Source organism: Tursiops truncatus, chromosome 3, assembly GCF_011762595.2.
Source record: "Tursiops truncatus isolate mTurTru1 chromosome 3, mTurTru1.mat.Y, whole genome shotgun sequence".
In the NCBI taxonomy this organism is placed as follows: Eukaryota; Metazoa; Chordata; class Mammalia; order Artiodactyla; family Delphinidae; genus Tursiops; species Tursiops truncatus.
The window spans coordinates 28,547,558-28,564,589 of record NC_047036.1 but is presented as its reverse complement, the minus strand read 5'-3'; the positions used below and the strand labels follow the sequence as shown (position 1 = coordinate 28,564,589).

General features: G+C 42.2%; 2 protein-coding genes across 2 annotated transcripts in view; one reads left to right on the top strand and one right to left on the bottom strand.

Annotated features, from left to right (window-relative positions):
* AGXT2 (alanine--glyoxylate aminotransferase 2) overlaps window positions 1-3,842 on the top strand; it is a 44,124-nt gene extending 40,282 nt beyond the window's left edge. Inside the window, exon 14 of the mRNA XM_019930163.2 lies at window positions 3,690-3,842. Within this exon, the coding sequence (XP_019785722.1) occupies window positions 3,690-3,797 (108 nt within the window). The 3' untranslated portion in view covers window positions 3,798-3,842. The remainder of the gene's footprint in view (window positions 1-3,689) is intronic.
* DNAJC21 (DnaJ heat shock protein family (Hsp40) member C21) overlaps window positions 1-17,032 on the bottom strand; it is an 89,977-nt gene that overhangs the window by 32,435 nt on the left and 40,510 nt on the right. The gene's annotated exons all lie outside the window — the stretch shown is intronic.

The window sequence follows — 17,032 nt, the reverse complement described above, 5'->3', positions numbered from 1 at the left end:
CTGGCCCCTTTTCTTCACCCTTATGCTAGCGGACCCAGTTCCGCTTCCTCTAGGCTTAGTGCTCACACGTTTTCAAAAGAAAGGGACAGTGAAGCCCTCGGGCCACTAGAGGGCGCTGTGTGAAATGGTTTGGTTACCGCGGCTCGGCAGGGAATATACACAGAGGACAGTCTAAGGAGGCAAAAAAGCTGCACAGACAAAGCAGAGGACTTACAGGCAGGTCATAATAGTGTCGTAACAGTCACGCGTACCCAGTTTGTCTCCCGTGTGAATTAGTTCTAACCTCTGAAAGCTCAGTCCCAGTCTTTTTTAACTCAGCCCTGGGCTCTGACTCTGTGACCCGCAAGCCTGCTAAGCCTTAGTGGCCGCTGTGGCCAGGAGCAACGTCATGGTGCTGGCAGCCTGGCCAGGTCCCTAATGCAGAACTCAAAATCAGCCACTCCCAGTGCCCTTCACCCTCAGGCTGGCAGAGGCAGAGAACAAGCTCTCCCCGCCCCCTTCCTGGGAAAGCCAAGTACAAGCCCCACGGTCGGGACCCTGGTGTGGCCCTGCCGCGGGCATGGGCTGCTACTGTAAAGTGATCTGCTCCTCCATCCGTCACACCAGCAGGACCCTCTCCAGGGATTCGCTCCGGGGCCGAGATTTAAGATGTAGGGTCACTCCTACTCATCCCCTACTTTGCTCTTGGCCTTCGGCATCCTTCTCTCCCGTTTTAAACATGCGTCATTCTTCCTAGTTTCCCTGCTTCACTGCTGCCTCTCACTTGATTTCAGCGAACACCCTCGCCTGGTGCTTCACAGAGAAAATGGGAGCTATTAGGCAAGATCTCTATAGAAGCTCATCTGTCCCCCAAGCCTTTTCCCACCTCCTTTCCTAAAGGTTAGAGAATGAGATGTCTCTCCGTGCTCTTGACCCTCCACTTAGGGAAACAGATGTTCTCTTGTTTCTGCAGTTTATTTCAACTTCCCCTCAGCCTGTGAACAAACAGACTGAAAGCTCTTCCAGCCCAAACCAAACCATAGCAAACAAAACCAGAATGAGCGCTTTTGCTGGGAAATGCTGAGTTTTTTCTAGGCCTGGTCCCAGATATTTTTCTATATGAATCAGACAGAGTAAGTTAATGATTCAAAATCCTAAGACGGGCTACTTCTCAAGACAGAAAACGATTCATTGTTTACTTGCTTAGTTAGTGCTTAGTCGTCCGGCACACACTTGAGTCCTAGGCAGCCACTGCTTGGCTGGATGCTAGAGCTACAGTGAGAAATAAGATCTGTCCCTCCCTCCATGGAACTGGCAGAGGAGAAAGACTTAAACAGAAAATGATAATACAATCTAGTGAGCTTGCCGATAACCATACGAAGGGATAGTATACACGGTTCTAAATGCTTTTCATATGTTGACTCATTTAATGCTCTCAACACGCCTGTGAAATAAGTACTCTTATCCTTATTTTACAGATGAAGAAAAAGAGGCACAGAGAGGCTAGGTGAATTGCCCAAGTCACACAGTTAGTAAGTGGCAGAACCAGGATCCAAATTCAGGCAGTCTGATTTCTGAATCTGTCCTCGGAGGAGAGTAAACCCGAGGGGACGAGACTGGAGGCCGGGAGTCCAGGTGGAGGCTAATGATGCTGTCTGAACTTGACCAGCAGCCGTAGGGATAGAGGAGACATCCAGAGAGCAATGTGGCAGTGAAATGCCCAGGACTTGGGTATAAAGGGATGAGTGCTGCTTTGAACTTGCTCTCCTTCTATCTATAGACAAGTCTGTAGCTCAGAGGAAAGAATCGAGGTGAGGATCACGATTTGGGGGTCATCAGCATAGAAGTGGGGAGAGGAGGAAAGCTTCTGGGAAGGGAGTCTAGATGCGAAATGCAGAGGGATGAGGATAGACACCTGGGTCACGTCAACTTTTAAAGGGCAGGTGGAATAAGAGGTACCCAGATGGAGACACAAAATGGGTGGAGAGCTGTGAGGAGAGCTAGGAGGGTGTGGAGTCATGGGAGCCAGAGTGGGGAGGTTCTGGAAGGGGGAGCAACAGAAGTTCCACATGCAGAAGAGAAGGCCAGAAAGGATGAGGGCTGGAACGTGCCCGTCGGATTCCCCGGGGGGGGTCAGAAGGTTGATGGGACACAAACCAGGCTGCAATGAGTTGAGATGTGAATAGAGGGAAGGCAGAGTGGAAAATAATGGCCAATAGCATCAACCAGTCCTTTTATTTTTATAAGTTTGATGAAAGGAAGGACAGTATTTGTATGGTAGCTGGAAGAGACCAGGAGGGTCAACACATTTTTATCTGTGGTTTTATGTGTGGTTTGGATTTAGATTATGAGAGCTGTAAGCCTGCTTGGTTTTTGTTGTTGTTGTTGTTGTTGTTTTTGCGGTACGCGGGCCTCTCACTGCTGTGGCCTCTCCCATTGCGGAGCACAGCCTCCGGACGCACAGGCTCAGCGGCCATGGCTCACAGGTCCAGCCGCTCCGCGGCATGTGGGATCTTCCTGGACCGGGGCACGAATCCGTGTCCCCTGCATCGGCAGGCGGACTCTCAACCACTGCACCACCAGGGAAGCCCAAAGCCTGCTTGTTTATAGGCTGAGGGGAAGTTGAGGAGAAGGTGAAGATGCAAGAGAATGCAGGGATGTTTCCTGGAGGGAAGGTGATGGGAGAAGCAAGGGCCAAAGGCACAGGTGGAAAATTTGGAGTCGAATCGTAGATGGTTTGTTCCTTGAACCTTCAGCCTAGGATATAAGAATGCACGTGGGAGCAAGCAAGTTTATAGAAAGGTCTTGCTTGACAGTGTCTGAGGAGCATGAGGCAAGACTGTCTATGAAACAGAGTGAGGGGTGTAGGAACTGAGTGAGGAAAGTGAGAGGAATGGAAATTAGAATGGCAAAGGCGAGAGGACCTGAACATTTAGGACACCAGCAGAAGTAGGACCCTGCCTTCCTTGTGGTGTCTGTCCACCAGCGGTGTGATTTTCTTTCCCACTTCTCAGCTCTCTATGTTGGAGCAAAACAGTTCTATTAGAGCTTTGATGGGACCTGGGACTTTGCTGTGTGTGTGCAGCAGAGGAAGGGTAGGAAGGCAAGCAGAGTGAGGGGGCAGGTGAGAGAGGGGTTCATGTCCTCAAGCCTGTGCTCCAAGCTGGGTAGGAACAGGAGGACGAGATCTGAGTGGGGTGACGGACCCGAAGCTCATGGAGGGAGGAGGAGACTGAAGTTTTCATGGGCAGGGCAGATGCACTGGGAATCAGAAATTGAAGAAGTGAAGAGGAGGCCCGGGGTGCTGGCCTGGGGTGTGAGTGGATGCAGATGAAGGTTCCTGGCGTCGTGGTGATCAAGAAACTGAGACGCTAGTTGGTTGGGCTGCACACAGGGCCACAGAAGGCAACCTCGGTGATGGCAGAAACGGAGGGTAGATAGAGGCCTAAGACCTCAGTGGAGGTGGTGGAAGGACCAGGAGGTCAGCAGGTGACAAAAAGGAAAAGGGGCCGAGCGGATGGTACCAGAATTTTTGAGACTAGAGGATGAATGGCCTGGATACAGCACTGGGGAGGGAGGAGACGAACCCTTGAGGGAAACATAAGGAATGTCATGAAAACAAGGTGTTCGATTCTTAATCTAATGCATTTCCTTGAAGTCGTAGTTGATTCTATGATGATCTGTTGCTCTATTTTCCTTTATCTGCTCAGACATTCCGCATCGCACCCTCGATGTGCATCACGAAACCAGAAGTTGATTTTGCAGTGGAAGTATTCCGTTCTGCCTTAATCCAACACGTGGAGAGCCGAGACAAATAATTTTTTGAAAAAAGAACCACAAGCCTCAAGAACTTCCCACTTATGTTCAAGGGTTAATTTGAGAAATTTCAGAACCACTGGTATAAGTTGTAAATGGTTGACTGCCTACCGGCCATATTTGTTAATGGAGCCCCTGTTACCTTGAGAAAGCCATCCCTCAGGAAAGGGTCTGTATCCCTAGCTCAGAGAATAAATCCTAATTAGTCTAGATTAGTTATGCTAATTTTATTCTCCTTTGCGGTGAATGTTTACACCTGATATGTGACATGATTCCTGCAGGAAAATCTTTTGGTGGAGGTGCCTTCGGGAAAAGATTTCTTCATCCTCTGCTCTTCGTCTCCAGAAGAGATGTGTTTGTCTTGCATTGAAGCATCAGATGTCAGGATAGGACTGCTCCAACCACCATCAGCCACTTTGCGGCCCTGAGGACGAGCTTATTTGCTGAGGTTGGAAGGTGGAGCGAAGCTGAGTCCTTAGTGATGTCAAAGGGCCACTGATTTAACCAATCCTGGAGCCCCCTTACCTTGGGGCTTCTTGTTAGAAAATAAGTTCAATGCATCGCACAAGCCTTTTTCATTTAAGTTTTCTCTTATTGCAGCCATAAGCATCCTGGGAAATTATGCAGAAAATACCCCACGTAGATAACTGTCCTCTCCTCTAACTCCCTTAAAATGTCTATCAGAGCCTCCTTTGTTTCCACTGTCATCATCTCACCCTGGACTAAATTCTCGTTACTCCTATTATAATAGTCTCCAAGACCAGAAGTTCCCCAACTTTATAGTCATTAGAATGCACATTCATAGTGCTTCTTTCCCATATGTATGCACTATTTGTCTTAAAATTGACTTAATATTTTTCCTTAATCTGACTTTTTTTACTTAGATGTATTTGATAGTAATGTTTCTATCATTATAATAGATGAGAAATCAGTACTACTTGTCACAACTGGAAAGTGCTCATAAAATAGAGTGAACACAAAACGATGTAATTCAGGTCTAGCAAAATACAGTTTCTTGAAGTCGTTCTCAGCCTGAGGCTTGTTCTCTCTTTGTTCAAAAAGGAATTTAGGGGGAAAAAAAGAGCTTACAGAGTGTTTGAGGGGTGTAAAAAGATACTGGCAAGCTGAGTCCCTCTCCTTAACACAAACAGAAGATCCACAGAACTGAATGGGAAGTAACTTTCTCAGCACCATAATTTGATGTTTATTTAAGCTGTGTCCCAGTTTGAAGCCACGTCCTAATGATTTACCCCTGAGGTGTCTGTTCCGCTAAGATAACCTACACCTCACTGCCAGATTTGTCTCCCTCGGGCATTGACTTAAACATGTCCTTCTCTTGCACAAAACCTTCCGGTGGCCCCCCATTACCCCCCAGATAAGATCAAAACCCCTGTAAGAAGGAGTTTAATGCCCTCTAGTATCCAATATCCAAATAGAGCAAACACTTTAGAGACGCTCTGTTTGGGCGCAGTGGAAAGATGATTGTATTACAAGCCAAATAACCTGAATTCTAAATCCAGCTCTCCCATTTATTTGCTACAGATGACCTTGGGCAAGACTTTTAATCTCTTTTTAACCTCATCTTGTTCCTAGGCAGATCAGTACTTGCCCTTCCTTCCTCCTGAATTGTACTGGGAATCAAGTAGTCTAACAGATGGAAAAGTGCTTAAAAACTAGAGAACTATGCAAATAGCAATTCTTTCCTTTCAAGCCACATTTCCCTTCTTTCCTTCACTACAGAGTCTCCCAAGAGCAGCCTTTGTGCTCCTGTATGCTTCCTTGCTTCCCGTTCGTGCCTCAACAACTAAGACCCCATTCTGGCCTCTCGTTCCTTGACAAGTGCCTTCTCAAAAGGCCACCAGTGACTTCCTTACGGCCAAAACTTAACGCTTCCTTTGAATGTGCTTTCTCAACAACTGCTCCTTCTTGAGTTGATTCCCTCGGCTTCTGCAATGTGGTCCTTTTATCTCAGATGGTACCTTCTTAGTCTCCCCTGGCAACTCCTCCACGACAGGGTTCTGTCCTGGGCCATCTCTTTCTCCATGCTAGACCCTCTCCCTGTGGGCAACCTCATCCACTTAGGAGATTTCCCCTATCTGGACTATACCGAGGACTTGCAAATATTCATCTTCAGTCTCAACGTTTTTGCTGAACCCCAACTCCAAGGTTCTAACTGTCTGGACACCTTCATTTGGATGTCACAAGGACACTTCAAATTCAACATTTCTAACACAAAACACACTAAATTTCTCTCCTACGATGAATTCCTTCTTGATTAATGAGCCTTTTGTCTCAGGCTCATCATTTAGGGCATTATTTTTCTCCAAGTTATCTTTTTGCCTCTCATATGACTAAGTCTCATAAATACTTTCTCCAACATAATTTTTCCAGTATGGCTCATTTATACCAAAACTGCCTTAATTTGTGCCATCATCTTCTTTCCTGAACTATTTCAACCACCTCCTAACTGGTATTCTGGATGCCTTCCCAATCCATTCTCTACACTGATTCCAAAGCCAGTTAATTAAAGGATAAGTATGATCCCATCTCTCATCTTTTGAAGGCTTTGAGGGCTCCCTATTACTCATGGAACAAAGTCCAAATTCCAACTATTATGGCATTCAAGACCCTTCACAACTTGTCCCCAGACCAAGTTTTCATGTTTTACTCCCTTTGTTCCTTTCATGTCATGTACATTGGTTCTTAGCTCCTATAATTCACTCAACCTGGTACGTTCTTCTGCTCTTCTTTGTGAATGAAAATTATGGGATCAGGGAGATTGGACAAGAAAGGCAACACTTCTTTGTTATTCTTCAAGGCCTTCCCATTCTCAGTATTTCTTTCCTTTCAAGATAAAGAAAAAGGGGGAGGGATTTCCCTGGTGGCTCAGTGCCTAAGACTCCACACTCCCAGTGCAGGGGGCCCAGGTTCGATCCCTGGTCAGGGAACTAGATCCCACATGCATGCTGCAACTAAGAGTTCACATACCATAACTAAGGAGCCCGCTGGCCACAACTAAGGAGCACATGTGCCACAACTAAGGAGTATGCCTGCTGCAACTAAGACTCAGTGTAACCAAATAAATAAATTTGAAAAAAGAAAAAGGGGGAAACATTGAAAATAATGTTTATAATAACCGTTTAGAAATTTAATAAAATATGAAGCGAAAACAACAAAATATAAATTTAAAATTAAAAAAAAAAAGGTTTCATGCTTAGGCCAAGATCCCTGCCAGGACACCCTCTCCTGGAGGAAGGATGCTGAGGGATTTAATTGTTCAGATAAATTCATAGGACATATTCCTTGTGGCTTCCTGAGTCCTACAGGATCTTGTATACATCTAGGAGTACACCCTGTTAGTCTCCCACCTCCTGGAATCTTTGTAGAGTAAAAGCCAGCAATGGAATTCTGAAATGTAGCCAGGTCCTAGGTCTCACTTCTTGACTATGAAGTTTGTATAACTCTATCTAAGTGCTTTGACCAGGATAAACTGCTCCTCTTTCTTGAAGAGCATTTGGGGATTTAAAATGTGTAAGCCATCGGAGGTATGGAGCAGAAAGGGCAAACATTGTGGCCTTGGAGCATGTATTCGTTTCTTTCACTAGTTTATAAACATGATGGATCCCTACTTCTTTCCATCTGGAACCATGGGTAGGAGTTTAGCACCACCATTTCTTGCCCTTCCATTTTCTGCTCTACCCACAGGAGGTGGGATGTAAGCCAGCTTACATAAGACAAGAAGCCCACATGCTTGCCGAGCTCTTTTTTATTTCCTTTCTTGTTGAAACTGCCTGAAGTGAAGATAATGAACACTCAGCTCACGTAAACTTTTTCCACACAAGGAACACATTGACAGTTAATCATGTGATGAGAATATAATATTAAAATGTTAGCAACTGTTTAAAAACCCTTGACATGACAATGCACTCAGGAGGGAGTAATTAAAAAAAAATCAAACTTTGATTATACCATTAATAATAATAATTATAAAGAGATGTAAAATAACACTGATAAATTGGTAATACAGTAATAAACTACGCTCTTATTTGTGTTTTAAAGCTCCATCTTTTACATCAGTGTCGTTTTTAACTTTCCAGTAATTCAAAGTAACCTCAAAAGGTATCTCTAAACTGTGGGAGGACTTGATCCTTCTTCCACCTTTAAATCCCACCTAAATCTCAACAACATTGTCCACTTCATCATCACTTAGTTCCAGAGCATCACAGTCAAGTTTCAAAGGTAGGTTTGAAGACTCTGGTCACTGCCGCAGATTGCTCGGGTTAATTAAAGCTGAAGCCTCATTTCCAGCTGAGGCACAAACAGTAAAAATGGTGCAGCTTTGCCCATTAGAAACAGGAAAACTAGGGCTTCCCTGGTGGCGCAGTGGTTGAGAATCTGCCTGCTAATGCAGGGGACACGGGTTCGAGCCCTGGTCTGGGAAGATCCCACATGCCGCGGAGCAACTAGGCCCGTGAGCCACAACTGCTGAGCCTGCGCGTCTGGAGCCTGTGCTCCGCAACGAGAGAGGCCGAGATAGTGAGAGGCCCACGCACCGCCATGAAGAGTGGCCCCCACTTGCCACAACTAGAGAAAGCCCTCGCACAGAAATGAAGACCCAACACAGCCAAAAATTAATTAATTAATTTTTTTAAAAAAAGGTAGATTACTTTCATTTAAAAAAAAAAAAAAACCAGGAAAACTAGAACAAAACACCACAAAGTATCTCAACAAAAACAAAAGGGCCACCTAACTTAGCAAGAGTGAAGACACAGAACCAAAGGCTCAATTATGTCAATACCTTTAGGTTTAGTTCAGATAAAGGTAGGTCAGCTTGGTCTGACTGGTGACAGACGTAAGGAGTGTTGGCAGAACCAGCAGTGCTAGTAATCCAGGATGGAGAACATAGAGAGACATCAAAAACACAATTTAATCAAGAACTGGCTGGGGGGAGAGGGTCATTGCAGACAGCAACTAATGAAAACACAACATGCCACAGAGGGAGCCTGCACAAGCTCTCCACCTGGTTTGTTTTGGGCAAATTAACCTCCTTGAGCTGAAGCTTCCTTGGGTCCAAAAAAGAGGATAATATAATCCCATGGATCCCTTGGGAGGATTTAAATAAGCAAATACACTGACAGCTGCTCAATTAATATTAACTCTTTCCTTAGTGTCACTTTCCTTTTGAACTAAGAACTTCCTTATTTGCACTTGGCTCTCACCATCTTGGGATAATGTTGATTCCTGTGGATACATCTTATCTCCTAACCAAACTCTAAACTCCTGGCAAGGTGACCTTGTCTTCTCCATCCTCATATACATCAGGCCTAACACAGTGTCCCTCACTGAAAGGCAAAGACTAACTCCTGATGGTGCTGTATGCATTTTACACGTAGATGGTACAGTGCCACCAACAGCTTAAGGCAGCAATTACCCATCTGAAATAAACAGTTAGCCATTTGGGAGCTGAGATTGGAAAGGACTCTATGTTTGCAGCCGGGTGGTTGACAGGGTCTTGGTGCTCTGGCCGGGTGTCAGGCCTGAGATTCTGAGGTGGGAGAGCTGACTTCAGGACATTGGTCCACCAAACACCTCCCAGCCCCATGTAACATCAAACGGCAAAAGCTCTCCCAGAGATCTCCATCTCAACACTAAGATCCAGCTCCACTCAACGACTAGCAAGCTACAGTGCTGGACACCTCATGCCAAACAACTACCAAGACAGGAACACAGACCCACCCATTAGCAGAGAGGCTGCCTAAAATCATATTAAGTTCACAGACACCCTAAAACATACCACCAGACATGGTCCTGCCAACCAGAAAGACAAGATCCAGCCTCATCCACCAGAATACAGTCACCAGTCCCCACCAGGAAGCCTACACAACCCACTGAACCAACCTTAGCCACTGGGGGCAGACACCCAAAACAACGGGAACTACAAACCTGCAGCCTGCGAAACGGACACCCCAAACACAGTAAGTTAAGCAAAATGAGAAGAAAGAGAAACACACAGCAGATGAAGGACCAAGGTAAAAACCCACCAGACCAAACATATGAAGAGGAAATAGGCAGTCTACCTGAAAAACAATTCAGAGTAATGTTAGTAAAGATGATCTAAAATCTTGGAAATAGAATGGAGAAAATACAAGAAACGTTTAACATGGACTTAGAAGAACTAAAGAGCAAACAAACAATGATGAACAACACTATAAATGAAATTAAAAATTCTCTTGAAGGAATCAATAGCAGAATAACTGAGGCAGAAAAACGGATAAGTGACCTGGAAGATAAACTAGTGGAAATAACTACTGCAGAGCAGAATAAAGAAAAAAAGAATGAAAAGAATTGAGGACAATCTCAGAGACCTCTGGGACAACATTAAACACACCAACATTCAAATTATAGGGGTCTCAGAAGAAGAAGAGAAAAAGAAAGGGACTGAGAAAATATTTGAAGAGATTATACTTGAAAACCTTCCTAATATGCGTAAGGAAATAGTTAATCAAGTCCAGGGAGCGCAGAGAGTCCCACACAGGATAAATCCAAGGAGAAACATGCCAAGACACATGTTAATCAAACTATCAAAAGTTAAATACAAAGAAAAAATATTAAAAGCAGAAAGGGAAAAGCAACAAATAACATACAAGGGAATCCCCATAAGGTTAACAGCTGATCTTTCAGCAGAAACTCTGCAAGCCAGAAGGGAGTGGCAAAACCTATTTAAAGTGATGAAAAGGAAAAACCTACAACCAAGATTACTCTACCAAGCAAGGATCTCATTCAGATTCGATGGAGAAATTAAAACCTTTACAGATAAGCAAAAGCTAAGAGAATTCAGCACCACCAAACCAGCTCTACAACAAATGCTAAAGGAACTTCTCCAGGCAGGAAACATAAGAAAGGAAAAGACTTACAATAACAAACCCAAAACAATTAAGAAAATGGTAACAGGAACATACATACCAATAACTACCTTAAATGTAAATGGATTAAATGCTCCAATCAAAAGACGTAGACTAGCTAAATGGATACAAAAACAAGACCCGTACATATGCTGTCTACAAGAGACTCACTTCAGACCTAGGGACACATACAGTCTGAAAGTGAGGGGATGGAAAAAGATATTCCATGCAAATGGAAATCAAAAGAAACCTGGAGTAGCAATTCTCATATCAGACAAAATAGACTTTAAAATAAAAACTATTACAAGAGACAAAGAAGGACACTACATAATGATCAAGGGATCAATCCAAGAAGAAGGTATAACAATTGTAAATATTTATGCACCTAATATAGGAGCACCTTAATACATAAGGCAAATGCTAACAGCCATAAAAGGGGAAATCGACAGTAACACAATCATAATAGGAGACTTTAACACCTCACTTTCACCAATTGACAGATCATCTAAAATGAAAATAAATAAGGAAACACAAGCTTTAAATGATATTTTAAACAAGATGGACTTAATTGATATTTATAGGATATTCCATCCAAAAACAGTAGATTACACTTACTTCTCAAGTGCTCATAGAACATTCCCAGGATAGATCATACCTTGGATCACAAATGAAGCCTCAGTAAATTTAAGAAAATTGAAATTGTATCAAGTAACTTTTCTGACCACAATGCTGTGAGACTAGATATCAATTACAGGAAAAAAAATCTGTAAAACATACAAACACATGGAGGCTAAACAATACACTACTAAATAACCAAGAGATCACTGAAGAAATCAAACAGGAAATCAAAAAATACTGAGAAACAAATGGCAATGAAAACATGATAACCCAAAACCTATGGGATGCAGCAAAAGCAGTTCTAAGAGGGAAGTTTATAACAATACAGTCCTACCTCAAAAAAGAAGAAACATCTCAGATAAACAACATAATCTTACACCTAAAGCAATTAGAGAAAGAACAACAGAAAAACCCCAGAGTTAGCAGAAGGAAAGAAATCATAAAGATCAGATCAGAAATAAATGAAAAAGAAATGAAGGAAACGATAGCAAAGATCAATAAAACTAAAAGTTGGTTCTTTGAGAAGATAAACAAAATTGATAAACCCAGACTCATCAAGAACAAAAGGGAGAAGACTCAAATCAATAGAATTAGAAAGGAAAAAGAAGAAGTGACAACTGACACTGCAGGATTACAAAGGATCATAAGAGATTACAACAAGCAACTATATGCCAATAAAATGACAACCTGGAAGAAACGGACAAATTCTTAGAAAGCATAACCTCCTGAGACTGAACCAGGAAGAAATAGAAAATATAAACAGACCAATCACGAGCACTGAAGTTGAAACTGTGATTAAAAATCTTCCAACAAACAAAAGCCCAGGACCAGATGGATTCACAGGTGAATTCCATCAAACATTTAGAAGAGAGCTAACACCTATCCTTCTCAAAATCTTCCAAAATATAGCAGAGGGAGGAACCTTCCTAAACTCATTCTATGAGGCCACCATCACCCTGAGACCAAAACCAGACAAAGATGTCACAAAAAAAGAAAACTACAGGTCAATATCATTGATGAACATAGATGCAAAAATCCTCAACATAATACTAGCAAACAAAATCCAACAGCACATTAAAAGGATCATACACCATGATCAAGTGGGGTTTATTCCAGGATTGCAAGGATTCTTCAATATACGCAAATCAATCAATATGATATACCATATTAACAAACTAAAGGGGAAAAACCATAAGATCATCTCAGTAGATGCAGAAAAATCTTTCAACAAAATCAATACCCATTATGATAAAAACCCTCCAGAAAGTAGGCATAGAGGGAACTTACCTCAAAATAATAAAGGCCATATATGACAAATCCACAGCCAACATCATTCCCAATGGTGAAAAACTGAAACCATTTCTTCTAAGATCAGGAACAAGACAAGGTTGCCCACTCTCACCACTCTTATTCAACATAGTTTTGGAAGTTTTAGCCACAGCAATCAGAGAAGAAAAAGAAATAAACGGAATCCAAATTGGAAGAGAAGAAGTAAAACTCTCACTGTTTGCAGATGACATGATACTATACATACATAATCCCAAAGGTGCTACCAGAAAACTACTAGAGCTAATCAATGAATTTGGTAAAGCAGCAGGATATAAAATTATTCCACAGAAATCTCTTGCATTCCTATACACTAATGATGAAAAATCTGAAAGAGAAATTAGGGAAACACTCCCATTTACCATTGCAACAAAAAGAATAAAATACCTAGGAATAAACCTACCTAAGGAGACAGAAGACCTCTATGCAGAAAACTATAAGACATTGATGAAAGAAATTAAAGGTGATACAAACAGATGGAGAGATTTGCCATGTTCTTGGATTGGAAGAAGCAACATTATGAAACTGTCTATACTACCCAAAGCAATCTACAGATTCAGTGCAATCCCTATCAAACTACAAATGGCATTTTTCACATAACTAGAACAAAAAATTTCACAATTTGTATGGAAACACAAAAGACCCCAAATAGCCAAAGCAATCTTGAGAAAGAAAAATGGAGCTGGAGGAATCAGGCTCCCTGACTTCAGACTATACTATAAAGCTACAGTAATCAAGGCAATATGGTACTGGCACAAAAACAGAAACATAGATCGATGGAACAAGATAGAAAGCCCAGAGGTAAACCCATTCACCTACGGTCAACTAATGTACAACAAAGGAGGCAAGGATATACAATGGAGAAAAGACAGTCTCTTCAATAAGTGGTGCTGGGAAAACTGGACAGCTATATGTAAAAGAATGAAATTAGAACACTCCCTAACACCGTACACAAAAATAAACTCAAAATGGATTAGAGACCTAAATGTAAGAGCAGACACTATAAAACTCTTAGAGGAAAACATAGGAAGAACACTCTTTGACATAAATCACAGGAAGATCCTTTTTGATCCACCTCCTAGAGTAATGGAAATGAAAACAAAAATAAACAAATGGGATCTAATGAAGCTTCAAAGCTTTTGCACAGCAAAGGAATCCATAAACAAGATGAAAAGACGACCCTCAGAATGGGAGAAAGTATTTGCAAACGAATCAACGGACAAAGGATTAATCTCCAAAATATATAAACAGCTCATGCAGCTCAATATTAAAAAAAAGAACAACCTAATCCAAAATTGGGCAGAAGACCTAAATAGACATTTCTCCGAAGAAGATGTACAGATTGCCAACAAACACATGAAAGGATGCTCAACATCACTAATCATTAGAGAAATGCAAATCAAAACTGCAATGTGGTATCACCTCACACCGGCCAGAATGGCCATTATCAAAAAGTCTACAAACAATAAATGCTGGAGAGGGTGTGGAGAAAAGGGAACCTTCCTACAAGGTTGGTGGTAATGTAAATTGATACAGCCACTATGGAGAACAGTATGGAGGTTCCTTAAAAAACTAAAAATGGAACTACCATACGACCCAGCAATCCCACTACTGGGCATATACCCTGAGAAAACCATAAATCAAAAAGAGTCATGTACCACAATGTTCATTGCAGGTCTATTTACAATAGCCAGAATATGGAAGCAATCCAAGTGTCCACTGACATATGAATGGATAAAGAAGATGTGGCACATATATACAATGGAATATTACTCAGCCATAAAAGGAAATGAAACTGAGTTATTTGTAGCAAGGTGGTTGGACCTAGAGACTGTCAGAGTGAAGTAAGTCAGAAAGAGAAAAACAAATACCGTATGCTAACAGATATATGGAATGTAAAAAAAAAAAAAAAAAAAAGCGTTCTCAAGAACCTACGGGCAGGACAGGAATAAAGACGCAGACATAGAGAATGCACTTGAGGACACGGGGAGGGGGAAGGGTAAGCTGGGACGAAGTGAGAGAGTGGCATGGACATATATACACTACCAAATGTAAAACAGATAGCTAGTGGGAAGCAGCCGCATAGTACAGGGAGGTCAGCTTGGTGCTTTGTGTCCACCTAGAGGGGTGAGATAGGGAGGGTGGGAGGGAGACGCAAGAGGGAGGAGATATGGGGATATATGTATATGTATAGCTGATTCACTTTGTTATACAGCAGAAACTAACACACCATTGTAAAGCAATTATACTCCAAGACAGATGTTAAAAAAAAAATTTAGTCATCTGACATGCACATGTGTGTGTATTCAGAAATATAAATTTATATATTTAGAAATGTATATATAATTAGAGACATAATATATAAAGAAATCTGTGTTTAGAAATATTTATATATATATATATATATATATATATATATATATACACATATATATATTTAGATTTTGGTAATAAAGTACCAGAGGTAATTTTAGAAAGAAAAGGAAACCACTCTTGGATGAATTGTGAGGTCGTAATATCTGAAGGAGGTATCGAGAGGGCTCCCAGGCATCTCTTATTCATCCTCCAAGGGGTCTGCAATTCTATGCACTCTTCTCAGGGCCCCAGTTCACACCCCTGCCCTTCTCACTCTCAATAAGTGACCGTTGTTTATCAGAAGAACATTGAAACTATCCAGCAAGGATTCTGATCATATCACTCTCCTGCTTAATACCTGTTTGATGCCTTCCCTCAGGCCTGTCTCTGGCTTGCGTCCTGGCCTAGTCGCCCTGCACCTTTCCCTGGCTTCTGCACACCTGTCATTGCTGCCCTCCAGCAGCCCCCTACCCCCCTGCCTATCTCAGGGCTGCTGCACTGTGTTCTCTCCTCCCGGAGACCTCAGACTTCTTCACCTGCTACTTCTTCCTCATCCTTCACAGAGCTGATAATCACATTCATGGTCAGGTTATTATTTTACATACACCTTCCCCCCAGCACACACATATGCTCCAGGATCTTACAGCTTGAATTGTTCATTCTCTTCTGGATTTTCAGTGTCTATATTCTTCTTTCTTCTTCCTCTCAGCCTAAAAACATGCCTCTCCCTCCATTTAAAAAAAAAATAAATAAATAAACAGAAAAAAACTTCTTTCAAATGTATATCCTTTTCCTAAAAGTGATGCTTCTAAGAAAAAAATCCTTGGGGCACTGCCATGCCACTTCCTCACTGCCACTCTCTCAGTACTCCCCAGGCTGGCTTCTGTGAACCTATTCTTGCAAAAGTGACCTACAACTCCTGTGATGGTTAATTTTATGTGGCAACTTGACTGGACCATGGGGTGCCCAGATATCTTATTAACGTTATTTCTGGATGTACCTGTGAGGGGGTTCCTGGAAGAGATTAGCATCTGGATTGGTGGACTGAGTAAAGCAGTTGGCCTGCCCAACGTAAGTGGGCATCACACAATGGGCTAAAGACTTGAATAGAACAAAAAGGTGGAGACAGATTGGATTCGCCCTCTCTGGCTGACTGCTTGAGCTGGGACACCCATCTCCTATGCCCTCAGCATCCCTGGTGGTCAGGCCTTCAGACCCCCAGTGAAATCTACACCAGCAGCCCCTGAGGCTCTTGGGTCTTCAAACTACACCACTGGCTCTCCTGGGTCTCCAGCTTGCAGACAACAGACCAGGGCACTTCTGTCTGCATAGTCACATGAGCCAATACCTTATAATAAATATAGATATAGATAACATATGGATATGTAGGTATCGATATATAACTATCTATTTCCATCTACATAGCTGTGCACATCATTATACACTGTATACACATATGTATATCATTATATACATAGCTCTATATACATACCTGTATATATATATATATATATATATATATATATATATATATATCTCCTATTGGTTCTGTTTCTCTGAAAAATCCTGACTAATATAACCTTCTAACTGCCAAATTCAGCCCTCACCTCACTTAGCATCTCTGTGGCATCTGAGACTGGTCATCTTCTTCTCCTATTTTTTTTTAATGGCACCATGGTCTTCCAATCTTATACTACCTCTTTATCTTTTAAGTTTTTTTTTGTTTTTTTTTTTTGCAGTACGCGGGCCTCTCACTGTTGTGGCCTCTCCCATTGCAGAGCACAGGCTCTGGACGCGCAGGCTCAGCAGCCATGGCTCACGGACGCAGCCACTCCGCGGCATGTGGGATCTTCCTGGACCGGGGCATGAACCCGTGTCCCCTGCATTGGCAGGGAGACTCTCAACCACTGCGCCACCAGGGAAGCCCTAAGATTTTTTTTTTTTTGATGTGGGCCTTTTGTTTTTTTTTAAGTCTTTATTGAATTTGTTACAATATTGCTTCTGGTTTTTTTTGTTTTTGTTTTTTGTTTTTTTTG